The sequence below is a fragment of the Sorex fumeus genome, unplaced genomic scaffold (genome assembly GCF_029834395.1).
Source record: "Sorex fumeus unplaced genomic scaffold, SorFum_2.1 ptg000122l, whole genome shotgun sequence".
Classification (NCBI taxonomy): Eukaryota; Metazoa; Chordata; class Mammalia; order Eulipotyphla; family Soricidae; genus Sorex; species Sorex fumeus.
In genome coordinates, this window is record NW_026606179.1 from 8,985,401 (window position 1) to 9,013,198 (window position 27,798).

At 53.5% G+C, this 27,798-nt stretch overlaps 3 protein-coding genes across 5 annotated transcripts; 1 reads left to right on the top strand and 2 right to left on the bottom strand.

Annotated features, from left to right (window-relative positions):
• Positions 1–6,332: 6,332 nt before the first annotated feature.
• Positions 6,333–11,042, bottom strand: RPS9 (ribosomal protein S9). The gene is made up of 5 exons (XM_056135812.1): positions 11,020–11,042; positions 10,625–10,740; positions 10,301–10,423; positions 7,794–7,980; positions 6,333–6,586 (listed from the first exon to the last, which is right to left on the bottom strand). The coding sequence occupies exons 2-5, from the start codon at positions 10,719–10,721 to the stop codon at positions 6,409–6,411; spliced, it is 585 nt and encodes a 194-aa protein (XP_055991787.1). The 5' UTR covers positions 10,722–10,740; positions 11,020–11,042; the 3' UTR covers positions 6,333–6,408.
• A 3,057-nt stretch (positions 11,043–14,099) lies between these two features.
• On the bottom strand, positions 14,100–18,465 carry TSEN34 (tRNA splicing endonuclease subunit 34). Of its 2 annotated transcripts, none has more exons than XM_056135798.1 (5): positions 18,362–18,465; positions 17,422–17,668; positions 16,986–17,229; positions 16,581–16,838; positions 14,100–14,554 (listed from the first exon to the last, which is right to left on the bottom strand). In XM_056135798.1, the coding sequence occupies exons 2-5, from the start codon at positions 17,662–17,664 to the stop codon at positions 14,367–14,369; spliced, it is 933 nt and encodes a 310-aa protein (XP_055991773.1). In that variant the 5' UTR covers positions 17,665–17,668; positions 18,362–18,465; the 3' UTR covers positions 14,100–14,366. The 2 variants fall into 2 exon arrangements, with proteins under 2 accessions (XP_055991773.1, XP_055991774.1); XM_056135799.1 differs by having other exon boundaries at positions 14,363–14,599; positions 16,571–16,838.
• Positions 18,466–18,751: 286 nt separating this feature from the next.
• Positions 18,752–26,726, top strand: MBOAT7 (membrane bound O-acyltransferase domain containing 7). Of its 2 annotated transcripts, XM_056135782.1 has the most exons (8): positions 18,752–19,079; positions 19,556–19,634; positions 19,733–19,862; positions 20,278–20,404; positions 22,584–22,743; positions 23,430–23,790; positions 25,212–25,388; positions 26,175–26,725. In XM_056135782.1, exons 2-8 carry the CDS (start codon positions 19,559–19,561, stop codon positions 26,566–26,568), a joined length of 1,425 nt encoding a protein of 474 aa, XP_055991757.1. In that variant the 5' UTR covers positions 18,752–19,079; positions 19,556–19,558; the 3' UTR covers positions 26,569–26,725. The 2 variants fall into 2 exon arrangements, with proteins under 2 accessions (XP_055991757.1, XP_055991758.1); XM_056135783.1 differs by lacking the exons at positions 18,752–19,079; positions 19,556–19,634; positions 20,278–20,404 and having other exon boundaries at positions 19,749–19,862; positions 26,175–26,726.
• Positions 26,727–27,798: the final 1,072 nt, after the last annotated feature.

Here is a 27,798-nt window from a genome sequence, read left to right on the forward strand (position 1 = left end):
AATAGAACAGACTTTTATGTAATGATTTTGTAGCCTATTTTATTGTGTTGGTTTGTTTCTAAGTTTGTTTACTCCTCAGGATTTTCTTTGTATATTTTCATGGGTTTTTCGTTTGGTTAGGTTTGGTTTTCAGGCCACATCTGGATGTGCTCAGGGCCTACTCCCAGTTCCATACTCAGGGATCACTCCTGGTAGTGCTCATGGGGACTATACGGGGTGCTAGGTATTGAAGCCAGGTTGCAGCATGCAAGGCAAGCACCATACTGCTATATTACGTGTCTGGCCCCATACATTTTCATGTTATCTGCAAATAGTGACTTTGTATTATGACTTCCTCTTTTCCAGTATTTCTATTTCTTGCCTAATTTCTGTGGTTAGTTCCTCCTTTTTCTTTTTCATAATCACTTTTCTACCCTGGTTTTTTATATAAGTAAATGCTGACCTTAAAGAATGCTAAGTTCCCATTTATCTTCAATTTGAGAGCTTACATCTTCATCGAAAGTTTGCTAAGATTCACTAGTGAAATCTTATTGATTCTCAATTTCCTTATTTGGGACCAATCAGTTCAGATTTCCCATTTTTTTCTCCTTTTTATTGGTTTCAATTGCCATTTTTTGTTTGTTTGTTTTTTAGTGAAACACCATGAAGTACAGTTGTAGACTTACAAATTTTTGTGCTTGGGTTTCAGTTATACAATGATTGAGTACCCATCCCTCCACCAGTGCTCATTTTCCATCACCACGGGTCCCAGTATCCCTCCCCCCCACCCCCCCATCCCACCCTGCCTCTGTGGCAGGGCATTCCCTTTTGTTCTCTCTCTCTCCTTTTGGGTTCTGTGGTCTGCAAGAGAGGCATTGAGTGGCACTCATGTTTGGTCTATAGTCTACTTTCAGCATGCATCTCCCATCCTGGGCAGATCCTCCCCACACCCTTTACTTGGTGCTCCCTTCTCTGTCTGAGCTGCCTTTCCCCCAGCATGTGCGGCTGGCCTCCAAGCCATGGAGTGAACTTCCTGGTACTTTTCTCGACTATTCTTGGGTGTTTGTCTCCTATTTTGTTACTTTATATTCCACAGATGAATTCAATCTATGTCTGTCCCTCTCTCTGACTCATTTCACTTAGCATGATACTTTCCATGTAGAACCACTTGTATGTAAATTTCATGACTTCATCTTTTCTAACAGCTGCATAGTATTCCATTGTGCAGATGCACCAAAGAACAGATGACTTTAACCAGTCATCTGTTCTTGGGCACTCGGGTTTTTTCCAGATTTTGGCTATTGTGAACAGTGCAGCAATGAACATAGAAGTGCAGATGTCATTCTGACTATACTTTTTTGCCTCTCCAGAATATATTCCCAGGAGTGGTATTACTGGGTCAAATAGGAGCTCAATTTGTAATTTTTGGAGAATCATCCATACTGTTTTCCAAAAGGGCTGAACCAGTCAGCATTCCCACCATCAGTGAAGGAGAGTCCCTTTCTCACCACACCAATACCAACACCGGTTGCTTTTGTTCTTTTAGATGTGGTGTGAGATATTTCATTGTTGTTTTGATCTGCATCTCCCTGATGATTAGTATGTAGAACATTTTCTCATGTGCCTTTTAACCATTTGGATTTCTTCTTTGAGAAAGTTTCTGCTCATCACCCCATTTTTTTAAAATTTTTATTAGTGAAACACCATGAGGTACAGTTGTAGACTTACAAATTTTTGTGCTTGGGTTTCAGCCATATAATGATCGAATACCCATCCCTCCACCAGTGCCCATTCTCCACCACCACTGATCCCAGCATCCCTCCCACCCCCATCCCCCCCTACCTCTGTGGCAGGGCATTCCCTTTTGTTATCTCTCTCCTTTTGAGTGCCGTGGTTTGCAAGAGACATTGAGTGGCAATCATTTTCGGTCTATAGGCTACTTTCATCACGGATCTCCCATCCTGAGAGGAACCTCCCAATACCCTTTATTTGGTGCTCCTTTCTCTATCTGAGCTGCCTTTTCCCCTAGCACATCACCCCATTTTTTGATGGGGTTGGATGTTTTCTTCTTGTGGAGTTCAACCAGTGCTTTGTATATCCTTGATATCAACCCCTTATTGGATGGGAGATTTCCTATTTCTTTCTAATTCACTCTTGAGATAGTGTTTCTAAGAATGTAAATTTATTCTAGTTTGTCCAAATAGTTGGTGTAACAAGATCTTCTTTTGTTTCTGTGGTATGTTACTTTTCCTCATTTTGTTTATTGTGCTTTTCCTTCATGAGTTTATCAATTTAGACTAACACTTGAAGAAACTTAAATAACTAGCCTAACTTAAACAACTTATTTAACTTAAATAACTTAACTAAACTTACACTTGAAATAACTTAAATAACTGAAAAGTTTGTTCGCTGGGGTTGGGTAGGGCGTTGGCCTTGTATGCAGCCAACCTGGGTTCTATTCTCAGCATCCCACTTGGTCCCCTGAGCACCGCCAGGAGTAATTCCTGGGTAATTCCAGTAATAATTCCAGAGCCAGGAGTAACCCCTGTGCATCGTTGGGTGTGATCCAAAAAGAAAAAAAATGTTTGTTTGCTTTTATTGGGGTGGGAGTTGGGGAGCTGGACCACATCTGATGGTGCTTATGGACTCCTGGTTCTATGCTCAGGGATCATTCCTGGCACTACCTGGGTGATCATATGTGGTACCAGGGTTCTAACTGAGGTCAGTCGCATGCAAAGCAAGCTACTCAACCCTTGCAGTCTCTCTGGCCCAACTGAAAGTTTATTGCACATCACACTTAGAACAGTATAGAAAATTCACTGGAAGAAACAATGGAATGGGAGAATTCTGTCTGGCTATTTTTCCTCCAGCAGAGTATAAACAATGAAGACCTCCAGGGAGTGACATATGCCCAAGTGAACCATGCAAGACTCAGGCAGAGAATAACAGAGAAAAAACACTTCTCTTGGTGGGGATGGCTCCCAGGCTTTTCCCATTCCAGCCACAAACTTACTGCCCCTCCCTCTGCTCCAGAAGATACCTGAAGAACTCCAAGATGTCACCTATGAGAAATTGAGCCACTTTGCTATCAGAAAGCAAACTGCCACTCCCTCATTAGATATCCCAGAAGACCATAGTGTGTATGTGGCTCTGGCATCCACTAGCACAGCACCGAAGGAGGGGCCTTACAAATGTGGGGGAACACCTCCCCTGGACCCCCCCACCTCCAGCATTACTGAGTTTGGTCTGTCAGACCACTGTCTCAGGTCCTCCTGGGGCCCCAAACCAAGGGTAGCTGGCTGTTAGATGAGGGATGGGGTGGCCTCAAGACTGCATCCACAGATACTCGACTAACAGACTACAGACTAGACACTTCAGCTTTTGGAACCTTTTGCAACCCAGTGTACCATGCTCTTTACAGCTTACATCCCTACCAAAGTGACTAATTCCAAGGACTCTGATGCTGCCATCAAGACCCTACACCCATTCCAAATAAGCTCAAATGACTTAAAAGCCACCCTCACCTCCCCACCAACCAGACGGCCTTGCAACCCCCTGGGTACAGCTACTGAGGTTTCTGGTTTCCCAAGCCACTTCCTCCTCTGCCTGAAATGGCTTTTTATCACTAGAGAAAAGGGAAGGAGGTCTCCTTCCTGACCCCAAATGTCTTCAGAAACCTCCAATGCAGGGTTTTTGTCTTTTGAGCCACATTTGGCCATGCTGGGGCAGGGCTATTTCCTGCCCAGGTTTGTAAGACCACAGCCACATTGGTGCAGCGCCAAAACCTGTCCCCCTCATGCACAAAGCATAGGTCCAGCCCTTTGAGCCATCTGCCAGTGCTTCGCTGGGTCCTTTTTCATTTCATTTCATCATCCTGTTAATCGTCGATTGCCTCGAGCAGGCCCCAGTAACGTCTCTTTCATCCTAGCCCTGAGATTATATTCACGGCTCTTTAGGAGAATGAGACCCATCATTGTTACTGGTATTTGGCATATTTGGTAGGCCACGGGGAGTTTGCCAGACTCTGCCCTGTGGGCAGGCTACATTCGATAGCCTGCAAGTTTGTCCAAAGTAGGAATGAGATAATAAGATGTCATAAAGAAAAGTTCTGATAAGATGTCCCGGTTCCGGGATCTGGATTTTATAGTCTCTGAGTCTTGGCCGCTGATGGGATTACACGGCGCCAGGGGGCCAGGTGGTGGGTGTGACCCCCGCCTACTGGAATTTGGAGGATCTGGGTGGAAGATGCTCGACTCCAATTCGAGTAGGCTTGGAGGTCTCGGCCCCGGAACCCGCGTGGCTTTGTCCCTCTGCCAGTACCTTCAGGTGTGCGGAGAGTGGTCTCAGCATGGTGGTGGCTGGTCCTGGAGGTCTCCGGCTGCCGTAGCCCTGGCCGGGGCGGGGAGGAAAGCTCAACCCGCTCCCCTCCAAGGGACTCCGGGAAGGAACACCCAGGCGCGGGGGCAGAGACTGCAGTCTCTGCCCCCGCTGGGTCCTTAATCCTATCTAATCAGGAGTGCAGAGCCAGGAGTAACTTCTGCATCGCTGGATGTGACCCAAAAAGGCAAAAAAAAATTAGGGTGAGAGTGGGCTAGGAGTTGATGGCATCCCGCAGAGATCCAGCAGTTAGTGAAAATTTTTTTCCTTTTCCATTTTGGATCACACCTAGCAATGCACAGAGCTTACTACTGGCTCATGCACTCAGGAATTACTCCTGGCAGTGCTCCAGGGATGTAAAATCTTATCATGCCGAAGGTTGTGTGTTCACGGGCTCACTGGATGGCACTGTCTCACCGCCTGCGTTCGGTGCTCTTGAGCCGCTGTGTGTGGCCTGGATCAGAACGGCTGTTGGCCAAGGGCAGACGGAAGAAACAAGGGCGAGGCCAGTCGGTCTGTATCAATAGTAGTTTATTCCAATCCTCTTCACTCCCGTCTTTCTCTGCCTCCTTCTCTCCTGGGCCCCAATCTTGGAACCTCTCTCCTTCTGGCTCTGAGTCTGGATCTCTGGAGCTCGAGTTCTCTCGCTTCTGACTCTCCTCTCAGAGCTTATTTTATATAGCATATAGCATATGTGACTGCTATATAAACTAAGATATATTTTATATATCTTAGTTTATATAGCAGTCACATAAGGCAGTGACATAAAGGTGGGTTGAATACTGACGAATCAACAAAGAGAGGTAAGATCACTCCTCCAGGAGATTAACTCAAGGATAAAATCTCATCTACAGAGATTACTTCAGATTACTAGGAGATCTCCCCAAGGGTGGGATCCCAACAAGGGTGTGTTCTTCCCTCAGTTAGTAATCTACTTAAATAGTTGTAATAAATCTACTTCTAATATTTCTAGCAATGTCATTCTGTATGAGCACAGTAAGAGATATAAATTTAGTTTGGTTCTTCCTGAGAACATCTCACTATACATTTTGCAGTCCTCAGGCCAAGTTAATCTTTCTAGCTCCAGTAGGGTCCTAGTCTCGTCGTTACTTACTTTTGGATCATGACAGCATTTGTCCATGATCATGCCCTCAACTTATAGTTGAGTATCTTGGCTCTATGGCCTGGCCCATTTCGATGCCAGGGTAGCTCACAGCTTGCCCGGGGTCCATTCATTCCCTCGTCGGGACCCTGCTTTTGGGGTGGTAGGAACTAAGGGAAACTGAGTCAAGAAATCAGATGCTCAAGAATAAATATTATTCGGAGTCAATCAACTCCCAAGTTACAAAGCATAATACTGTCTTCCTGTGTCCACACAGAAGGGACACTGCTTACAAGTTCAGTGTCCTTAGATGGGTGTGACCTGACAAATCTAAGCTACCTAAAGAACAAGAGTGTTATCCTACACAGGGACCATATGGGATGCTGGGAATCGAACCCAGGTTGGCCGCATGCAAGGCAAACACCCTGCCCGCTATGCTACTGCTCCAGCCCTGTGAAAATGGTCTTTAATTACATTTTTAAGAGAAACATGATTTGCAGGTGCCATCAGCATAATGGTTGGTGTCGTTATTGTTGCCTTTTATGATTGGGACTTATTCCTGGTGGTGCTCAGGGGACCACATGGGATGCTGGGAATCGAACCCAGGTCAGCCGTGTGCAAGGCAAACACCCTACCCACTGTGCTATCTCTCCAGCCACTCACCCTAACTTCTAAAGAGCCAGAAAAGTCAAATGTGCCCTCTACCTCCTGTGCCTGGAAATGACTCCCAACCCACAACATACATGTAGTTCACTGCTGTCCCACTGTGACAGAGGCATGAATAGACGCTGTTCCCTTCTGTACCCAGCAGTCCCAACAATTCAAGCATGCTGTTCTATATGGAACGGGTACCAGAAAAGAACACAAAGAAACATCCCAAAATGTGAATATTTTTTAATATCTGGTGGAAAACTAGAAATGCCCCACCAGTCAGAAGAGGATCACGAAGCTTAATCCTCCTCCTCATCATCACCTGCGCCAGCCCCTCCCTGTCCCTTCTTGGCGTTCTTCCTCTTCACGCGGCCAGGGCGCCCACCACCGTATGGTGATCGAAGGGAGAAGTCAATATGCTTCTGGGAGTCCAGGCGAACGATGAAGGATGGAATATTCACCACCTGCTTGCGGACCCTGGAAGGAGATGGCCAGTGAAGGGGGTGCGGAAATAGCCACAAAGCCCCACCCACTGCCTCCACTTGTATCATGGTGACCGTCATGCAAGGCCATCCTGATCCTATCCAACTACTGGGCTCAAAAGTCGCAGTTGCAGGGGGCTGGAGCAATAGCAAAGAGGGTAGGGCGTGTGCCTTGCACGCAGCCAACCCGGATTCGATTCCCAGCATCCCAGATGGTCCCCTGAGCACCACCAGGGGTGATTCCTGAGCAGAGCCAGGAGTAACCTCTGTGCATTGCTGGGTAAAGGTAAAAGGTAAAGGCCCTCCCGTTGATCGTCGATTTGCTCGAGCGGGCCCAGTAACGTCTCCATTGGAGACTTTGTTGTTACTGTGTCTGGCATATTGAATACTCTCAGTAGCTTGCCGGGTGCATTGCTGGGTGTGACCCAAAAAGCAAAAAAAAAAAAAAAAGTCGCAGTTTCAGTGCCTGAGTTCTAATTTTACAGGACAGCGAGAAGCAAAAACAAGAAAGACCAAAGTGTGAAGATACTGAACCTGAGATCTGATTTTTCAATATTCTAACTGCCAGAATCATGAAGTTTAATTCCATTTCCCCAGACTAGCAACCTGAAATTAGGCTGCATAAAATCAGCTCAGAAAAGCAAGAGGCCTGTATGTCCCAGAGCTGAAGGACAAAAGCCAAAATTCCCTGTGCAGTTATCCTACCCACTTACGACAGCACAGCTTTTGGTACTGCTGCTCAGTTCATGGAAAAGGCAAACCGCAATCCTAGGCCCACTTTGTGCTATCACAGCAGCTGGGTGCCAGCAAGGCGTGGCAATGCAATTTCACCAGGGTCTGGTTTCCAACCTCTTTTTACCTAGTATGGTAGCAATCAAGTGGCAGCCACTCACCCACGGCTGACAGTCAACCTCCCCACTAGCAGATCAAGAGCTGTTTACCTGTCCACCTGCCTGATGCCGGGCAGAAGCTTTCGCAAGGTGTACGGCTCAGGCCGCAGTGACCCTTGCGCCGGGCTACTGGAGAGTGGGGCTGTTTGTGATGCTCCCCCACTCTCCACAAGCAGTGTGTCTAGGTTAATCTGCACCCTCAAGGTTAAGCTCAAACCTTTCACCTCCAAGGGCTGCACAAGAGACAGATAGCAGGCTTAGTGAGGCAAGGATGGGAGTGGATGCAAAGGCCCTGAAGCCCACAAATGGTACCTGATGTGACGCTGACGGATCAGCACCCGAGCATGGTGGATGGACTTGGCCAAGCCTAACTTGAAGACCTGCGTCTGCAGCCGCCGCTCCAAGAAATCCTCAATCTTCAGGCCCAAAATATAATCCAGCTTCATCTTGCCCTCATCAAGCACGCCAATGCGGACCAGCCGCCGCAGCAGGGCATTACCTGGAAAGAGAAGCAATCATAGATTCTGACCTCGGCTATTCCAGCAATATAAGTAACATCCAGAAGTAACTGTACAGACCGGTAAGCTCCAGTTCAGAGGTATGAGCTCCATTTGGCTGTCCCCCTGTTGTTCATGGATTTGCTCAAGCAGGCCCAGTAATGTCTTCATTTTGAGACTTGTTACTGTGTTTGGCATATCGAATAGGTCACAGGTAGCTTGCCAGGCTCTCCGGGAGGGGCAGAGGAGTCAAACTCGAGTCAGCCATGTTGGCTGCATGCAAGGCAAACACCCCACCACTGTGCTATTGCTCCAGCCCTCCATTTGGCTAATAAAAAGACGGGGCACAATGGGTAAGGCTTGCACCCAGCTGACCCCGGTTCAATTCCCAGCATCCCATATCGTCCCCCGCCAAGCACTGCCAGGAGTAATTCCTGAGTGCACGAGCCAGGAGTAATCCCTGTGCAACACGGGGTGTGACCCAAAAAGCAAGAAAAAAAACAAAAAAAAAACACTAAAAATTTCAGATTTCAAAAATAATTTTCAAGTTTAGTTTAGTAAGACATTTACTGACCTTTAAATGATATTAAAATAACTAGGACATTAAAGAACAGATTTACCTATTTTTATTTTGCACTTTATATGTAATCCAAGCTTTTAATTTTAAATGCTTGATACTGGGGCTGAAGTACAAGGAATATAGCACTTTGCACGCTGAACTGAGTTTGATGCCCCCAGTATCCTGTGATACCCCAAGCCTGCCAGGAATCCCTGAGCAGACAGAAGCAAGCCCTGAGCACAGCTGTGCATGACCCAAAAAACGAGCAAAACTTTGACTTAATCATTGTTCAAAGAACACTCTGCCCAAACTCCTGCAAGCATATACTGCAATTACTTTTGGTTTGGGGGAGGCTTTTTGGGTCACATTCAGTGATGCTCAGGGGTACTCCTGGTCCTGCACTCAGGAGACCCTATGGGATACCGGAGATCAAACTCAGGTCAGCTGCATGCAAGGAAAATGCCCTACCCACCGCCCTTCCAGGCCCTGAAATTACCTTTCTTTGGGGGGGGACCAAACCACAGTAATACATACTATGTCCTAATATGTCCCTTTTTGATTTCCCAAAATATTAATTTGACTAATTTAAAAAAGTGTGTATATAAATTCTTATCTGTAACTGGTGTCAATTTTTAATCTTTTAACAGAAAAAGATGACGTAACAATGCAATCATACATGTCTTCCCACCTGTGATGGGAAACAACAACTAGAGAATGGAATTTGATGCCTGTTAAGTTCAGGCAAATGTCTTAGAGAAACCTTCCATTTAAGTAACATTTCTGCCTAATATCAGTGTTAGTGGGAAAGGCGGAAGGGAAACATGGCTAGGCCAGTGAGTCAATACTGCAGGCACTGCAGGCTCAGCTTTCTGTTGTAGGGGGCTAGATGGCTTTTTTTGAGGAGAGGTAAACAATTTTTATTAATTAGCATTATTTTGAATTATAAATGTTCAATAAAATTATGATTACATGAATTTCAAGCAGTATGTTTTAGTCAGATTCTTGAACACAAGTCAGAGAAATTACTTGATCATTTGACTGGGCTCAAATATTAGAAGGTGAGGAGCACATGGGCTACCAAGGAAGGACCTGGGGTAGTCAGGAGGATGACTGGGGACCACAAATGGTGATAAATGGCTTCATTTACTAGATAAAACCTTGGACTCCAGCCTCTCAATCTCATCCTGTCATGTCATGTCATCCCTGCCACCAGAGTGGGATCTTAAAAATTTAAGCCAAACTTAAATTTCACTGAAACTTCCAAGAAGCTACAAAACAATGTACTGAAGGGTCAAATTACTTAATAAAACCCCACCCGGTAGCACAAACAGAAGGGGACTTCAGAATGTGTGCTGTGTGTATCCTTGAGTATTACATGTAGGCATTTATATTCTGCAGTCCTCCCTTGAGCGCCCATCAATGTAGGAATTTAGAATGGCAAATTTTATCGCACCTCAATTTCAAACTCCCAAGTTTCTCCACATGATCTGAGTGTCCTCTCATCCATACATTCCCTCAGGTGTCACTTAGACAAAGGCACACAGCGAGGTCCCTTTGAACCATCATTAGTATACAATGTAACAATCGCCCGGGACTTGTGACCAGGCTTTTCTGTACAGGGTTTCCTCTTAGCCAAGAGTAAACTGAAGCACCGATGCTGAAGTAGAATAAAACTACACGCATAAGGGACAGCGGAAATTGGCTCTTTCCCGATCCCCTGGTCCTATTAAATGGCCGCCCTCCCGGGGCTCCCTCCGGCCCACCTTCGAAGAGACGACGCGGGTCCTTCTCGTCCAGCGTCAGCAGCTCCCGGGCGGCCTTACGGATCTTGGCCAGAGTAAACTTCACCCTCCAGACCTCTCGCTTGTTCCGGAGCCCATACTCGCCTGCAAGAGAGCGGGTGGCTTAACGACAACCCACTCGGTCCCGCCGGCCAGTGGCCTCGGCTCAGAGTATCTGATCCCGGGGAAGCGCCAACTCAAAGCTGGGAGGAAAACGCCGGGAAAACCCAGTAGGACAGACACGTGGCGAGCCACCCACCAGCCTCCCCCAACCCCCGCGGCCCAAACCCGGGCCCTGCCACTCACCGATCAGCTTCAACTCCTGATCGAGGCGGGATTTCTCGAAGGGTCTCCGCGGGGTCACGTAAGTTTTGCGACAAACCCAGCTCCGAGCCACCGGCATGTTGGCTCCGTTCGGCCGCCTGCGCGGAGGGGGAAGGCAAGGACCGTGAGGCGGCGGGGCCGCGCCTGCGCAATCGCACAACGGCGGCCGAACCTCGTGGAGGCCCACGCGGTTCTCGCGAGACCCGCAGCCGCGGCGTCTGCAGCCGGTATCAGGCTCACAAACGCGGCCAGACCCGCCCGATCACTGTATTTGCGTCGCCAACTTCCCTCCCGTTCTTGCGGAAGGTCCCCGCTACCAGAGAACAACCCCCCGCAACCCCCTCGACCGCGGCACGAAAGCTGGAGGAGAAGCTCACCCTAGCGCAGCCCTCAGCCACGGGAAAGAGGAGCGCGCGCGCCCCCGCGGCGCTTTTATAGCTCCGCCAGCGCCCCGTGACGTCAGCGCGCACGGCGCTCACCTGGACCAATCAGAAGAGGCGCCGGTGGCCGGAGGCCGAGTGGAGAGGGGCGTTTATCTGGAACTGCGCGCCCGGCTTCTCTCGCTCGCGGGCCGGCTTTGGTGTCAGAGCCGGGGCCAGCGGGAGGTCCGCAGGCCCACGGCGGAGGCACCTCGGGTCCCGCCCGCTGGCCACTGAGTTTTGCTGTACTTTGGGATCATGGCTTGACCCGCAAACTCCTCCCGGATCCCGCTCTGAGAACCTGAGGCCTTCCCGGCGGCGCGGCTGAGGGGAGGCCGCGCATTGTCGCCCGCCCCCGAGCGCCTCCTCACTCGCGGACGGAGCAGCACGCGGGGACGGATGGCGGCCGAGTGAGGGCGGGGAGCGAGCGGCGGGACGGCGCCTATCGAGGGTCTGGGCACAGATAAGCCCCTCGAGCCCCGCCGGCTGTGGACTCCAAGCCGGAACCGGTCCTGGGGACCGGGCTGAGCGCGGCTTTGAATGCGGGCGCCCTGGTTCCATCCCTAGCGCCGCATTGCCCTGAGCACTTCTGGTGTGGCCCAAGAAGTACAGAAAGTGACTGGGGGCTGAGCCATGGTACAGAGAGAGGGTAAGGCCGCTCCGGGTTCGATCCCGGGCACCCCATATGGCCACAGTACGGCCAGGTATAAGCCCTAAGCATCGCCGCGTAAAAAAAAAAAAAAGACTGGGGGCTGCAGAGCTAGTACTGTGGTTGAAGCACTTCCCTTGCACAGAGCTGACCCAGAGTCAGTCCCCGTGACCCATCTATATGGTTGCTCCAGCCCACCTCTGTGATCCCTGAACAGAGCCGAGAGGAAAAAGCCTTGAGCACCGCCAGGCATGGGTGGGCCATCTGGCCATCTAGCATGCTCGAAGCCTCATATTCGATCCCTGGACCTGCATGGCTGCAAGTGTGGCCAGACATACCCTGGGGTGAGCATTGAAGGACTAATCCCCCCACCCCGCGGCAAAAAAAAAAAAAAAAACTACTACTGGCTTTTTTAATTCGGGGGCAATATTCATCAGTGCCTGAGATGAAGCACAAGACCTCCCTATAGGGAAAATGTACTCAGCCACTCTAGCTGGGCTGAGGTATGTATGTGTTTAGGGGGGTGGGGGGGGGAATAGCAGGGGTATAAGGTTGAGCCGCACCCGGCAGAGTTTAGGGGCTCATCTGGCTCTGTGCCCAGTAGTGATCCCTGGCAGTGTTCGGGGGACACTTTGTGGTGCCAGGGCTTAATGGGAGTTAGCTGAGGGCAAGCTTTGTTGTCAAAGGCTTTAAGGGAGGGTCCAGCATAATACAGCCAGTAAGGCACTTGACTTGCACATGGCCAACATGAGTTCAATCCCTGGCACTCCATATAGTTCCCCAAGCCCCAGCAGGTGTGACCCCTGAGCCCACAAGCCCTGAACACCACCAGGTGTGGCCCCAGAGCAAAAACAACCAAAGACTTTAGTACAATGATGCCCTTACAGAAAGCGCAGGCTCCATCCCTGGCACCACTTTTGGACCTCCAGATCCCAGCCAGGAGTGATGCCCGAGCACAGATCTAGAAGTAAGGCTTCAACGCTTCCAAGTGTGGTTCAACTCCTCTTCACCCCCCCCACCCCCGCAAAAAAAGGGGAAAAAAAAAGTTTTTTTTTCCCTCTGTTGCTGTTCAGCGTTGGTCTCTGGGTTCAGGGCCCTGAATATGCTGTGTGGCCCCAAAATAAAAATGTTTGAATTCGCATCATTCGAGGCCAGGATCAATAATAATGGCACAGCAGGCAGGGTGTGTGCCTTGCATGCAGATGACCTTGGTTCAATCTCCAGCATCTCATGGTTTCCTGAGCTCTCCAGGAGTGATATCTTGAGTGCAGAGCGAGGAGTTAGCCCAAAAAATACCTCCCACCCCCCAAAAAATCAACTCATTTGTTTGGTTCCCTTGGCAACAGGCCCTCAGTTTTCAGGGATTCCCAAAATTGTCTCAGCATAAACACCTGAATTGTTGAACAGGGATTTTTTTGTTTTGTTTTTAGATTATTTTTTTTATTAGTGAATGACCATGGGGTACAGTTAGAAACTTAGGAACTTTCATGTTTCCCTTACAGTTATACAATGATCATTTACCCATCCCTCCACCAGAGTCCATTCTCCCCCACCAATGTTCCCAGCATCCCTCCCCACCACCCCACCCCACCTCAGCAAGAGGGCATTCCCTTTTATTCTCTCCTTTTGGGTGTTGTGATTTGCAATAGAGGTATTGAGTGGCCATTGTGTTCCATCTATAGTCTACTTTCAATATGCGTCTTTCAACCTCCCAACTCGCGGTTGGGATGGTCCTCCCAACATCCTTTACTTGGTGTTCCCTTCTCTATCTGAGCTACCTTCCCCCCCCCCCCCCCCCCGCATGTGAGGCCAGTTTCCAAGCTGTGGAGCAGACCTCCTGGTCCTTATCTCTACTACTCCTGGGTGTTAGTCTCCCATTCTGTTCCTTTATATTCCACAGATGAGTGCAATCTTTTTATGCCTGTCCCTTCTTTCTGACTCATTTCACTTAACATGATACTTTCCATGTTGATCCACTTATATGCAGATTTCATGACTTCATCTTTTTCTAACAGCTGCATAGTATTCCATAGTGTGATGTACCAAAGTTTCTTTAACCAGTCATCGAACAGGGATTTTTTTTTTTATCATTAAGATACCCTTGTGGCTCTTTCACTTATGAAATCCAAGGGTTTCAGAAGCTAGTTTTCAAAACCAAATATCTTTCATTTTGTGAAAAACACTTTCCTAAGTGGCATTCCAACCAGTAGAGTTCCTTTTATTCCACATCCCCACCAATAGTGGATGTCGGTGTTTGGGATTTGGGCCATTTCAAATTGGTGTGCAATGGTGTTACATTGCTGTTTTAATTTGCATTTCCCTGATAAACATGGAGCATTCTTTTCAACTACCTATGAGCCATTCACTTTTCTTAGGTGCCTTAAGGATCCACAAATACACATTTATACAAGTTTATTGAGACCCAAACCCTGTAGAAAACACACAAATAAAGTCCAGTCTTCTCAGGTAACTCAGTTTCAAAACAACTACAAAAACCACATAGCCAAGAAGTGCTTTGTAACAGAGGAACCTAAGAAGCATGAAGTATAAGTCTGAAATCAAACACAGGGTGCTCTAGCTTCCATGCAGAGATGAGCTCGGGAATATCCAAAAAGGCTCCTGTCACAGGCACGGCCCCATCCCAGGTCTCTGGAGCTCACTGTAAGCTGGCCCACTGCAGGGAGGTATAGACCACCTTACCATCAGGCTGTGGGGAACAGAGAAGCAGTGTCTTCCTGACGCTGGTTCCCAGACGGCCGGCAGACACCAGGTCCTGTAGAGGAATGGCGTCCTCAGGAGCCCAGCACTGAGCGATGTAGTGAGCATGGAAACGGAGTGGGTCGCCTGGGTAGGGGAAAGATGCAGCTAGCAGTTTCCAGTGCCAGAGTACTTGAAGTATCCAGAGGAAATGGAACATTTTAGTGATTGCTAACATTTTTGTGGGGAGCCCGGAGAGATAGTACAGCCTTCTATGCAGCCAACCCAGGTCCAATTCCATTCACTCCATATGGTCCCTGAACCCTACCAGGACTGATCCCTGAGTGCAGAGCCGGGAGTAAACCCTGAGTGCCATTTGTATGGCCCAAAAACCAAAAATTTTGTGGGAGACCTCCCAAGCAGTGCTCAAGGGACTAGAGGTCACTCCCTGTGATACTCAGCCCTAGTGATTAGTGACGCTTGGTCCAGCAATGCCGGAAACTACCAGAGCCACACACAGTAACACTTGGGATCCCTGTAGTACCCAAAATTGACCTCGGAGCTTTGTGCATATCAGCCCTCCAGTACTTCAGCCCTGAGATGTCTTTCTGGCCTATCAGTTAAGATTTCAGTCTGAAGGGCCGCAGCAATAGTGTAGCAGGGAAGGTGCTCGCTAGGCATTCCATATGGTCCCCTGAGCCAGGATTGACTGCAGAGCCAGGAGTAAGCCTGGCGCACTGCTAGGTGTGGCTCAAAAACAAAAGAACAGAACAAAAAATGATTTCAGTCTAAGGGCCCACAGTGATGATTGCTTGAAAGAGAACATGATTTGTTCAGTCCCTGGCACCACACAGACCTTTGCAAAGCTATAATCCAAAATTAAAATAAAAATTTTGTCTGAGAAAAGTCATCTGCAAATGACTTAAGGGCAGTTCCCAACCTTTCCTATGATCTGACTACTTAAAGGGGCTTTATTTTTCCTTCTTAGGGTCATTTTATACAGATTTATTTTTCTTCACTGCTTAATTCCACAATAAAGTCACTCATTACAATATGTTTTGGGGGGAGGGCCATACCCACTGTACTCAGGGTTTGTTCCTGACTCTGCACTCAGGGACCATTCTTGGGAGGGCTTTGGAACTATATGGGTTGTAAGGAATCAAACCTGGGTTGCTCACGTGCAAAGCAAACACTCTATCAGCTGTACTATTGCTCCGGTCCCTCACTACCAATTTTTTAATTCACTGTGATTCCCAACATCACATGGACCCTGAGCACTACCAGATGTGGCCCAAACACCACCACAAAATTGATTTTTATCATGCAGTCACAGTCACAGTCCTCCCGTTGATCATCGATTTGCTCGAGTGGGCCCAGTAATGTCTCCATTATGAGACTTGTTGTTACTGTGTTTGGCATATCGAATATACCACGGGGAGCTTGCCAGGCTCTGCCAATCTTCTATCATGCATCTTTATCATTTATCATGCATCTTCTACAAATTGTTCTTTTTCCCTTTATAGTTATTTGATTAAAAAGGCATGTAGTATGTGAACCTCCATTCTCTTTCTCACAATTAATGTTTCTATAACAACTGACATTTCACTAAACAACTAATAATCATCTTGGTGGGCTGGAGCAATAGCACAGCGGGTAGGGCGTTTACGCCTTGCACACAGCCAACATGGCCGATCGGAGTTTGATTCCTCCGCCCCTCTCGGAGAGCCTAGCAAGCTACCGAGAGTATCTTGCCCGCACCGAAAAGCCTGGCAGGCTACCCATGATGTATTCGATATGCCAAACACAGTAACAATGTTACTGGGCCCGCTCAAGCCAATCAACGAACAATGGAAGGACAGTGACAGTGAATCATCTTGGCTGTTTCTAGTATTTTAGTACTATAAAGAATCCTACAATGAATACTTCTGGGTTCAGCTAGGGGGGTTGGGGGTTTCTTTTTTATACACTTTACATAAATAGCTATGTAAGTTTCTTAGGGGAACTTCTGGTTCAAAGTAGTGTATGGTCAAAAGGACTAAATTGCTATCCAAATGATCTTGGATTCCTGAGTGCTTCTTGCCTTTCCAAGGGCCTCAGAAAAAGAAAAATTAGACAAAAGTGAAAATGCAGACTACAGTGGGATTGTGAAGAACAAGTACCAACCCAGACTCACCAGGATAGACCAGGAAATCTCCCCCAAACTTGCCCGCAGCACTGAGGAAGAAGCCTCGTTCCCACAGGTCTCTGTAGATGCTGTAGCGCAGCTCATGGGCAGGCCGGCCAGCATGAGGCCAGTCTTGGGACTGGACACGCCAGTCTAGGGGCCTAGCCTTGATGGGCCTAGGCCGAGCGGTGGCCAGCTGAACGAGCAGCGCAGACCTGGGCAAGGGAGCCACCCCATTTGAAGGTCCTGATTGGAGAGATGAGGAACCTGGGAGAGAAGAATGGAAGAGTTCGGTAACTTCAAAGGATAGGGGCTTCCCAACATCCTCAGGGAGCCCCAGGCCCTGGTGCCCATCAGAAGTTCTCAAAGACCCTCGTCTGCCCTCCCTCATTGGAGTCTGCCTCTCCACGGCACCTGCTTCCTCAGGCTCTTCAGAAGTGGGGTTGGCAGTGGCCTCGTTCTCTCCTGCAACTTGGTTCCCACTGGCTTTCTCCTGGCTCTCACTGGTGCCTGAATCTTCTAGCTTCTGCCTCTTGGCAGCCTGGCCCTCGGCAATCTTCTGCAGGAGCTCCTGGTGCCTGGTCTCACGGGCTTCGGCCGCGAGGGCACTCTGTTCCTGGAAGCCTTGCTCTTGCTGGCGCTTAAAGGACTCCAGGGCCTGAGAAATAAACTTCGCTGGAACCTGATTCAGGCATCGCTGTTCAGTGCGAAGTCAGGAATTCAACTTTCGGGCCCCTTCCTGACTCGGGCCTTTATGCGGGGGATCCCAGACTATTAACACGTTATTCCATAATCCCTCCCATACAGGATCTCCAGGCTCTTCTCCCCCGGGTGCAATCCGCCTCCTTACCAGGCTGTGTTGGTGTGGATCCGGCCGCGGAGCGCAGACCAGGGTCACGGCACCGATCTCAGCCAGGAGCCGCGCCTCCTCCGGCATCAGCAGTAGTGGGAGGCCCAAGCGCGAGTTCTGGCGAGGCCCCCTGGGCAGGGCGCCCACTGTACGGCCCCCCACGCCCAGTCGCTCCCGCAACGCCTGCACCGCCTCTGCCCCCCACACCAGGGAACGGCCGTTGGCCACTTCCACCACCAGCATCCTCCTGCGGGAGCCGGGTACAGGTAGTCAACAAACAGGGACAGAGCCGCCCGCGTCCCAGAGCGTTCCAAACGCCTCCTGGGCTCCTCAAAATCCCGCCCCCGGACCCCGCCCCCAGAGTTGAAGGGTGGAGCTTCCCCCGGGTGGACCTTTACCACCTGCCTCGTGCAGGCTAGGTCCCACCCCCGAGTATCCCTTCAGGCTCCGGGGCCCGAGGCCACGCCCCCTCCCTAGCGAGATCCGCTGGGCCAATCAAAAGAGGAGACCGGCGCTAAACCCGGTCCTGCTCCGAGGGTTTTTCCAGCCCTATTGAAAAGTAGGCGTCTTCCCAGGGCCGAGGCCACGCCCCCATGGATGGCTCGGAGCCTGGCCCCTCTTCTCGAACTACCGAAAGGCCAGTTCGAACTGGCCGAGCTACCCTAGGGCCCCCACGTTCGGAATGGGAGCCCCACAGCCGAGGCTCCGGCTCCGGCCGAGAGCCAGCGTTCCTGCGTTCGGAATTCGGGGCGACACGGGTGCCCGCGAATCAGGCGGTGGGGGGCCCCATCCTTCCCACTCGCGAGCGCTGCGTCTACTTCCTCGCTCCCCTTCGCCACGCCAGTTCGCAGTCCAGGCGGGAACACCCCTACGTACCGCGCCACGCGCCGCTTCATACATACAACCCCGCTACCAAGCCGACCCCTCGAGCCATCGACACCTCAACGAGGCGGGAAACCCTGGGCCGCCCCGCAGCGCCGTCGTCCCGCCTTCCCTTTCCAGTGGACAACTTAGTCCCCCCAATTCCCCCTCTCTCAGCCGACTGCTTCACTCTGGCCTCAGCACCTCCGAGGGCCGTAGCCCCTCCTACGGGCCGACCGGGTCCGGAGGAAACTCAAATCGGGCCCCGCCCACATCCGGCCGGAAGTCTTGGCCCCGCCCACGCCCAAGGGGAGCAGTGAGGGGTTCGACTATCTCCGAAGAGAGCCGAAGGCCGCCGTGCCCACTCCAACACCCCGGCTGAGCTGCCTCGGACTCTGCCCGAAGGAACGCGAAGCAGGGGCCCGCCCCCTCCCGAGCGCTGAGCCCAAGCCCCGCCCCTTCTGGTCCGTCACGGTGCTCGCAGCACGAAGCTCCGGGCCCCGCCCTTTCCCGAGCCCGGAGCCCCTCCCCTCTACGTGCTCGCGGCTCGGAGGATAGGGATCCCGGTACAGCTGCGGACTCGTGCTCACTGCGCCCGGGCCCGGTGTCTTCCCGGCTCGGCCCGCCCCGCCGGTTCGGGACTTCGCAGCCGGGTGGACCCCGTAAAAGGAGGCGGCGCGGGGGCGTGCAGGGCGGGGGAGGCGTGGCCGGGCGAGGGCTGGACCGGGAGCTGCACGGCCCGCCGCCACTGTTCGGCTGCCTCCTGCCCGGCAGGCGGCGCGGAGCCGCGGGCCCAGGTGGGCAGGGGCGCCTGGATGAGGTGGAGAGGAGGTGGGGGTGGGACAGCGTGGGGCGGCGGGGTACCGAGGCGTCGGGCGGAGTGCGATCAGGCGGGGAGGTGTCGTAACCGCCTGTGGCATTGCCGGAGCCGATCGGACAGCTCTAGGTGCGCGCCGCAGGAGCGAGGCTGGGGAAGGGACTGAAGCGGGGAGACCGCCCCCGGTTTCAGGGTGCGAACCCCGAAAGGTCTGCGGGCCTGCGCTCCAGAGAGCGGGTTTTCCAGGAGGGTGGGAACTGGGGGTCAGGAGAGAGCGCGGGGTGCCTGGGTCCTCGCAGGAGAGTGGGGTGGGGGGCTGCGAGAGGCGTCCTTTCTGGGTTCTCCGCAGAGCCGTACCCGCCTGGAGCCTGGATCCTCGGTGGGGGTGCGGGAAGCTAAACCCGGAGGGCTGCATTCTGGATCCAGCCCTGGAGCTCCCCTCCTGCCCCTCCCCAGACCATGTCGCCTGAAGAATGGACGTATCTAGTGGTTCTTCTTATCTCCATCCCCATCGGCTTCCTCTTTAAGAAAGCTGGTGAGTCAGATTCCCTCCCCAGTGGAAAATAAAAAGGGGGGCCGGACTGGGGGACCCTTTGGAAGGTCCCAGGCTTATGCTCTCCTTTCTCCCTGCAGGACCTGGGCTGAAGCGATGGGGGGCAGCTGCCGTGGGCCTGGGGCTCACCTTGTTCACCTGCGGCCCCCACACTTTGCATTCCCTGATCACTGTCCTTGGGACCTGGGCCCTCATTCAGGCCCATCCCTGGTGAGAAATTGGGGGCATGCTAGATGGGTGGGGCCACCTGTTTCCCCTGTCTGTCTCCAGGTCTCCTGCCTCTCTTGGGTGTCTCTTGTCTCTCTGTCGGATATGTTCCGTTGTCTTTTCTATGTCCTGCCTATTTCTGGGTTCTGCCACCACATTTGTTTCCAGGAGGATGTTCGTGGTCCCTGCCACAGTTCCCAACCCTCTCTTCCCCCAAAGGAAAGGAGGATTGGATGGGCTTCACCTAGAAGCTTCTCTTAGCCCTGCCTCCCCCTCTCCCCCCTTTCTGCTCTTTGAGTCAGCTCATTCCGTCACCCCACTTTTTGTCTGGGAAGGTGGGGGGAGGAGTATGGTGGGCTGCTGGGCTGTGCAGGGGTGCCCTCCCATGTCCAGCACAGCCGCCTCTGCCTCTACCCAGCTCCTGCCATGCCCTGGCCCTGGCCTGGACCTTCTCCTACCTCCTGTTCTTCCGCGCGCTGGGCCTGCTGGGCTTGCCCACCCCCACGCCTTTCACCAACGCGGTCCAGCTGCTGCTGACATTGAAGGTCAGACACTCCCATCCTTTTGCTCTCACTCCCCACCACTCCCCGGGCAGGTGGAGACCCCATCCTCTCTCAAACACCTTGAGACAGGACTTCATCCCTCAGCTTTTCCCTTGGGTCAGGAAGAACCCTACATAACTGAAGAAGATCACTGCGCCGGCCAGAGACAGCTCAGTGTCCACTGGGCACGGTGTAGGGTGTCTCATCCCACAGTGTAGGATAAGAGGCAGCTTTGGGAAGAAAGTGGTGACGAAAGAGTACCTGGGCTAACAGTCTAGACCTAAGGGCCCCCAGGGTGAAAATCAGCAATGGGGGGCCATGGTGGGAGACTAGGGGCCAGTCCACAGAAGGAACAGATCAGAGAGGGCTGAGCTACTGTTGAGCAGCCTGCTTCCGCCTCTGACTCCTATGGCCACAGGCCCCAGCCTTCCCCTCCAGCATGCACCAGGGAAACGGATCAGAGGCCAGGCCCACACACCTAAACCAGGGGCTCACTCATTGCTACCGAGTCTGGGGCTGCAGCGCCACAGCCCTGAACAGAAAGTGGTTCTCTGGAGGAAGGCAAGAGGTGGGAGCTCTGAAATATAGGAAGCAGCAGGGGTGGAAGGGTGCCTAACGATCCTCGGAGATGTCATTGTCAGTGGGTAGGGCATTTGCCTTGCACACAGCTGACCCAGGTTCAATCCCGGCATCACATATGGTCCCCCAAGCACTGCCAGGAGTAATTCCTGAGTGCAGAGCCAGGAGTAAGCCCTGATCATTGCCGGGTGTGACCAGAAAAAAAAAAAGGAGGGGCTGGAGCGATAGCATAGCAGGTAGGGCATTTGCCTTGCACGCAGCCAACCCAGGTTCAATTCCCAACATCCTATATGGTCCCCCAAGCACCGCCAGGAGTAATTCCTCAGTGCAGAGCCTGGAGCAACCCCTGTGCATCGCCAGGTGTGACCCAAAAAAGAAAAAGAAAGGAAAGAGAGAGAGATGTCCTTGTTCAGTGCCCGAGGAGGTCAAAATACTAGATCTAGGGACCAGAATGATAGCACAGCAGGATAGGCCTTTTCCTTACATGTGACTGACCCAGTTCGACCCTCGGCACCCCAAGTCCACCAGGAGTGATCCTGAGTGCAGAGCCAGGTGAAAGCCCTGCATAGAAGGGGCAGAAGGTGGGATTCCATCCTGAAAGTTTGGCTGCGTAGCAGGAATCTGCGCCATCAGTGTACCTCTAGCCTTTTTGCCGCATTGGGGGGGAAACTGAAGCTCTTCGCTGCAGCCTAGATAGGCCATGGGGGAGCTTAATGGGGACAGTGCCCACATCCTTGGCACCCAAGGAATCAAGAGATTGGCTTGGGTTCTACCGTCACCCCACCTTCTGCCCTCTGGGCTTGAGCCTCTCTGAGCCTGCAGCCCCTCTGGGCCTGAAGTTGCTGTTGGGAAGGGCAGTGAGTAGGGGAGGGGTGGACAGGGGTGTCCAGCCCCAGGATAGGGTGCACCAAGGTCAGAGTTGAGGAATGGGAAAGGCTTCCAGCCTGAGCTCTTGATTGTACAGCAACAGCCTTGACTGGCAGAGGCTGACCTGACGATCAGTCTGGAGTCCTGGGGGGTGGATAAAAGTATGAGGCACTCTGAAGGGACACAACGCAGGGTGCCTGCAAGATGGGGTGAATAGATGGGGGTTCTCAACAGAGCTTTGGGGAAGGGCCAGAGCACAGTAGTCAAGATATTTGCCTGGTGTGTGTGTATTTCACAGGGTGGAGTGTAAAAAAAGATATTTGCGTGGTATGGTTTGGTTTGGTTTTGGAGACACACCCAGCAGTGCTCAGGGCTGACTCCTGGCTCTGCACTCAGGGATGGCTCCTGGTGGACACAGGGGACCATATGGGGTGTTGGGTATCAAACTTAGGTCAGCTACGTGCAAGGCCAATACCCTACCTTCTGTACTATCACTCCTATTACTTGCCTTGGTGCACTGCCAACCCCAGTCCAAATCCCCAACACCACATAGGTCCTGCCAAGAGTGATCCCTGAGCACAGCATAGGCCCAAAACAGCCCAGAGAACAGCTCCAAGGAAGAAGCTGGGAGGGCCCAACAGAGAGCCCTGGGCCTCGGCCTTCAGCATCTCGTGGGGACTGGGAGGGAGGGAGGTGCAGGTTAGGCCAGGTCTGAGCTGCCCCCCAATCCCCCCAGCTCGTGAGCCTGGCCAGTGAAGTTCAGGACCTGCACCAGGCCCAGAGGAAGGAGATCGCCTTGGGCTTCCGCACTCCGCCCAGCCTGGGCATGATCCCCGACATCCCGTCGCTCCTGGAGACACTCAGCTACAGCTACTGCTATGTGGGCATCATGACGGGTGAGCACCCAACCCCCCCCCCCCAGCTCCCTGCCTTCCCTCCCAAGCCTTTGTCTCTGTCCACCCTGAGTGGGACCCCTCTGTCCATGGCAGGAAGTCATTTCCCTGGTGCCAGGCTCTCCTGCTTTTGGCACATCCCAGCCGGGTGCTGCAATCACACCATGTGCACCCACAGTGCGGCCATTGGGTCTTGGGGACATCTGCACAGCTGTGCCACTTTCACCTCAAAAAGAAGTCCCCACCTTTAAAGCAGCTTCCCCCGTAGCCTGGACAGGTGGGATGCAGCCAGCGAGCCCAGGATGGACACACCTTGTGGAGGCCTGCCCATGCTTCTCAGGCTCCCCAGAACAAAGCCCAGGGGCAAGCCTGGGAACTCTGCACCCTCCTCCCCCTCCTGAGCCCCTGAGACAAGGCCCATCCCCCATGTCCCCACCTTAGGGCCTGGTGTCTGTCCCTCTTCTCCCTGCTATCAGGGTTCTTGCAGCAGTACTCAGGGATTAGCAGTACTCAGTACTCCTGGCAGGATCCAGGGCATCCTCTGTGGTACCAGGATTTGAACCAGGGTCAGCTGCATGCAAGGCCAGCACTATCTCTCCAGCCCAGATCGGGGTCCGTCTCCTCACCCAGGCTTTGTTTCTCTCTTCTCTGCCTCCTGGACCCCCATCTGATGCCACCTCCCTCCGTAGGCCCGTTCTTCCGCTACCGCACCTACCTGGACTGGCTGGAGCAGCCGTTCCCCGAGGCCGTGCCCAGCCTGCGGCCCCTGCTCCGCCGGGCCTGGCCAGCGCCCCTCTTCGGCCTGCTCTTCCTGCTGTCTTCCCACCTCTTCCCACTGGAGGCCGTGCGTGAGGATGCCTTCTACGCCCGCCCACTGCCAGCCCGCCTCTTCTACATGATCCCCGTGTTCTTCGCCTTCCGCATGCGCTTCTACGTGGCCTGGATTGCAGCCGAGTGCGGCTGCATTGCCGCGGGCTTCGGGGCCTACCCCGTGGCCGCCAAAGCCCGGGCCGGGGGCGGCCCCACCCTCCAATGCCCACCCCCCAGCAGGTCAGGCGGCGGGAGGGAGGCTGCCCAAGACCCAGCCGGCCCTGTCGCCACGGGCTGGCCCTGCCCCTAGCCGGGAGGATGGCGGGAAACAGGTGCAGGGCCACCTCAGGGGTTGGCACCATCACCCCTGACCACCACGGCCTGCCTTCCCGTCTTTGGGAACACCCTTGATCCCCATGAATTGCCCCCGTGTTGCTAGCGCCTGTCCCTCCCGTCCCATGGGTGGCGAGCGACCGTGTTGCCACCATAAGATGGGGCCGTCTCAGTCACATGCAGCCCCTCTTGCCTTGCCGGTGTTGTCCTGTCCCTGTGGTTCCTGGTCGGTTGCTGAGGACAGGTAGCCTTTTGTTGCCAGGGAGCCTAGCAACCCTGTCCATCCCTTTCCTTCCTGGCCTTCTTTGTTGCTATGGAAATGGCCTCCCTCAGGCAGCGCCCACCCCTCAGATAGGGGAACCTCAGTGACAGCTTGCAGTTGCCCTCAGTTTCTATAGAAACAGCATCCCAGACTGCAGTCTGCCGCCAGGGTGGGGGGGAGGGCATCTCCTTCCATGCAAGCCCCACCCCCCAGCCATACATTGAACTTGTTATTAGCAACACCCTGTCCCCTGCCCTTCCCAGCTCCTTCCCTGTAGGTAAGACTTAGTAGCAACAGGGTCTTATTGCTAAGGAAGCCCTGCTCCTGTGCTGCTAGGGAATGGCATCCTTGACAACCAGGATGGGTTGCCACTCTGCCTCAGCCCATTGGTGTCGTGAATGTCACTTCTGGCCAGAAGACTGCCCCCCTTGGAGCCTTGAACTGCCATTGCGTGGCAGGGGAGGGCCCCCCTACCCCATAATTTCTGTGCCCCTTCCTGGTTGCTAGGGAGGACATCCCTGGAAAACGTGATGCAAGAAGAAAGTTCTTTCTTCTGGGCCCATGTGGCAATCCAGCGATGCCCACCTTTTGTTCTGGTGGGGCACAGCTGTGGGCCCCAGGGACCTAGAGCCACCAGATTACCACACGTGATACATCTTGAACAATCATTAGGACCAGTAGCCAGGAGGCGGCCCCCTGGGTCTCTCTCCTGAGCATCCAAGGCCTTGTTGCTAAGGAAAGTCATTCCCTAGCAACAAACCACTCAGGGTCCCCAGGCAGCTGGAACATGGGGGCCATTGTATCGCTAGGAAAGCTTCCATAGCAACTGCAGTGTGCCCCGGCTTAGAAGGGGCCTCACCCAGGGCTTCTCCAAACCCACCACACTAGGCCGCAGAGGAGCCCAGCGTGGAGACCCCTAGTCCAGGGCAACTCCCCACAGTTGGTGAGCTGCCTCTGGCCTGCAGTCCCCACCTTAGCACTGGGGCTGGGACAGTGGCCGGCATGGGGCGGGGGTCTGGCTGAGCTGCAGGCCTGTCCCCCACCCTCATCCTCCACCCCCTCCCAGTCCGGAGAAAGCGGCCTCCCTGGAGTACGACTATGAGACCATCCGCAACATCGATTGCTACGGCACAGACTTCTGTGTGCGGGTGCGGGACGGCATGCGCTACTGGAACATGACTGTGCAATGGTGGCTGGCCCAGTATATCTACAAGAGCTCGCCCTTCCGCTCCTACGTCCTCAGGTGAGCCCACACACCCTGGGCAGCCCTCGGCCCCCAAGCATCCTGAAGGTTGTTTCTAGGGCATATCAGCGCAGTGTGAAGGCAGACTGGTAGGCCGGCACCTGGGCCAGCCACTTCCGCAGAAAGCTTAGAAAAGAGGGAGCCCGGAGAGAGAGTACAGCGGAGAGGGTGCTTGCCAGGTTGATCCCCAGCACCCCATATGGCCCCACAAACACCACCAGGAGTAACCCCTGAGCATTACTGGGTGAGGCCCCAAAACAAGAGAAAAAACAAAGGGTTAATGCTTTTGCACTGGTGTCAGTGGAACCAGATGCGGTGTGAGGTGTGGGTAAGGTGAGGCCTGCCAGGTGCACCCACCTGGGCGTTGGCGGGCATGTGTGCAGGGGGATGAAATGGAGGCCTCTGTGCAGCCAGGCCAGGAAGGCTCCAGCTGGAGATCCAGGGAAACTGGGCTGTGCTGCTCTGCTGACGTTCCCTTCGTATCTATAGAGATTGGCACCTCCCTCCAAACTGCAGCACAGGGCCCCAGACCCGGGCTCTGTGATGAAGGGGGCCAGGGGGCTCTCCTGTCTGCCACAGGGAAGCATCCATGTTTTGGGGGACCCTGGAGCTCAGTTGTTGAGGGCAGGTTCTGTCCGTGTCACCTCTGTACATCAGGGAGTCCCGTGTGTTGGGGGTGTAAGTGGGGTGTCATGGGAAGGCCCCTAGACTACAGTCCAAGCAAAGTCTGGGTTCCTGGGTCTGAGGGAGGAGGTCTGGTCCCGGACTCACGGCCCCCCTTCCCAGGAGCGCCTGGACCATGCTGCTGAGCGCCTACTGGCACGGCCTGCACCCCGGCTACTACCTGAGCTTCCTGACCATTCCGCTGTGCCTGGCAGCCGAGGGCCGTGTGGAGTCGGCACTGCGGGGCCGCCTGGGGCCCAGAGGCCAGCAGGCCTGGGACTGGGTGCACTGGTTCCTGAAGATGCGCGCCTACGACTACATGTGCATGGGCTTCGTGCTGCTCTCGCTGGGCGACACGCTGCGCTACTGGGCCTCCATCTACTACTGTATCCACGTGCTGGCCGTGGTGGTGCTAGGGCTGGGCTTGGCGCTGGGCGGGGGCGGTCCCGGCCGGCGGAAGGCCTCGTCCCTCGCCACAGGCCCTGCCCCTGCCCCGGAGAAGCTCCGGGAGGAGTGAGCTGCCGCCCTGCCCCAGCTTCTGTGCCCGGGCCTTGAGGTCCCCTTTTCCCAGCTCAGCCCTTGCCCGGCGGTCCTGGGGCCTGGCCACCACCCAGAAGGTTCCTGAATAACATGGTTTTGCCTCCTGTCGCACTGGGACTACCTGTGAGAACATCACTGGTTCTCTTATGTAGTGTCCATGGAGCAGTGCTGCCTTCCCCCGCCCAGTAGCTGTGGGTCGGTTCCCTTCCCTAGGGTTCAGTGTGGGGGGAGGAGCTTCAGACCAGGGTTTGGGAGTGGGACCCCCTGGGGCGTGTCTTTCTCCACTTTTAACTCATCACGCCAGTATTTCAGACCCGGGAGGGAACCCACTTCAGGTTCATAAAGGGAGAACTGAGATACACAGAGACTTAGGCTTTGGGACCGCCCTTCCTGCAACTTCCATGTGGCCACTCTCCTGTCACTCTGACCAAAGACAGAGTCAGAATGTGTAAATCTCTCCCAATAAAGAGTTGCGCAGACAGCTGTGTGTGTGTGTGTGAATCTCTCCCAATAAAGTGTTGCACAGAGACAGCTCAGCTGTGTGTGTGTGTGTGTGTGTGTGTTTATGCGTGTAAATCTCTCCCAATAAAGTGTTGCACAGAGATAGCTCCGTGTGTATGTGTGCAGAGAGGAGCAAGGTGTGCTGAGGTGTACTGAGAGGTGTGAGGTGCAGCTGCCCCAGGCCTTCCTGTATGGGTGTGGCCTCCCTGGACTTGGTTCCCAGACCGAGGCCAACAGCCCAGGCTCCTCCCCCTGGGCGGCACCTCCCTTACCTGCTGCAGACACCCCACAGACAGCTGCGGGGCCTCAGGCAGGATGGAGTCCCCATGGGGAGCTTCTAGGAGCCAAATGGCACCCCAGAAGGCCAGAGCTGGTAGGAGCTGGGAGGGGAGCAGGGGAGGGCGATGCCACACCCCCAGCCTGGGCAGGAGGGGCATATTGGCCCTGGCATTACCCCCGGGAGTGGGTGGAGCATGCTTGCCAGGGGTGAGGGTGAAGGGATGAAGGGGGGCACCAGGAGGCCCAGTCTCCAGCCAAGGGTGGTGAGACTTGGTGGGGGGATTCAGGCCTTAGAGGAGTAGGAGGGGCGGAACTCCTGGAGGAGAGGAAGGAGGAAGTTGGCTCCTGCCTGCCTGCCACTGGGAGGGGCCCCCTTGAATGCTTGGTTGGGGCCTGGATCTGAAGGAGGAGGCTGGGGAGTTTGAAC

Bases quoted from the DNA above. Each gene is read 5' to 3' on its own strand.
- RPS9 (XM_056135812.1), bottom strand. From the start codon at position 10,721: ATGCCGGTGGCTCGGAGCTGGGTTTGTCGCAAAACTTACGTGACCCCG. The intron at 7,981-10,300 runs GTGGGCCGGAGG...TTCTCTTTCCAG, and splicing joins CCCGCGTCGTCTCTTCGAAG to GTAATGCCCTGCTGCGGCGG. The intron at 6,587-7,793 runs GTACCATTTGTG...ATCTCCTTCCAG, and splicing joins ATCCGTCAGCGTCACATCAG to GGTCCGCAAGCAGGTGGTGA.
- TSEN34 (XM_056135798.1), bottom strand. From the start codon at position 17,664: ATGCTGGTGGTGGAAGTGGCCAACGGCCGTTCCCTGGTGTGGGGGGCA. The intron at 17,230-17,421 runs GTAAGGAGGCGG...TTTATTTCTCAG, and splicing joins ATCCACACCAACACAGCCTG to GCCCTGGAGTCCTTTAAGCG. The intron at 14,555-16,580 runs GTGAGTCTGGGT...TCCCCTACCCAG, and splicing joins AGATTTCCTGGTCTATCCTG to GCGACCCACTCCGTTTCCAT.
- MBOAT7 (XM_056135782.1), top strand. From the start codon at position 19,559: ATGTCGCCTGAAGAATGGACGTATCTAGTGGTTCTTCTTATCTCCATC. The intron at 19,635-19,732 runs GTGAGTCAGATT...TTCTCCCTGCAG, and splicing joins CTTCCTCTTTAAGAAAGCTG to GACCTGGGCTGAAGCGATGG. The intron at 25,389-26,174 runs GTGAGCCCACAC...CCCCCTTCCCAG, and splicing joins TTCCGCTCCTACGTCCTCAG to GAGCGCCTGGACCATGCTGC.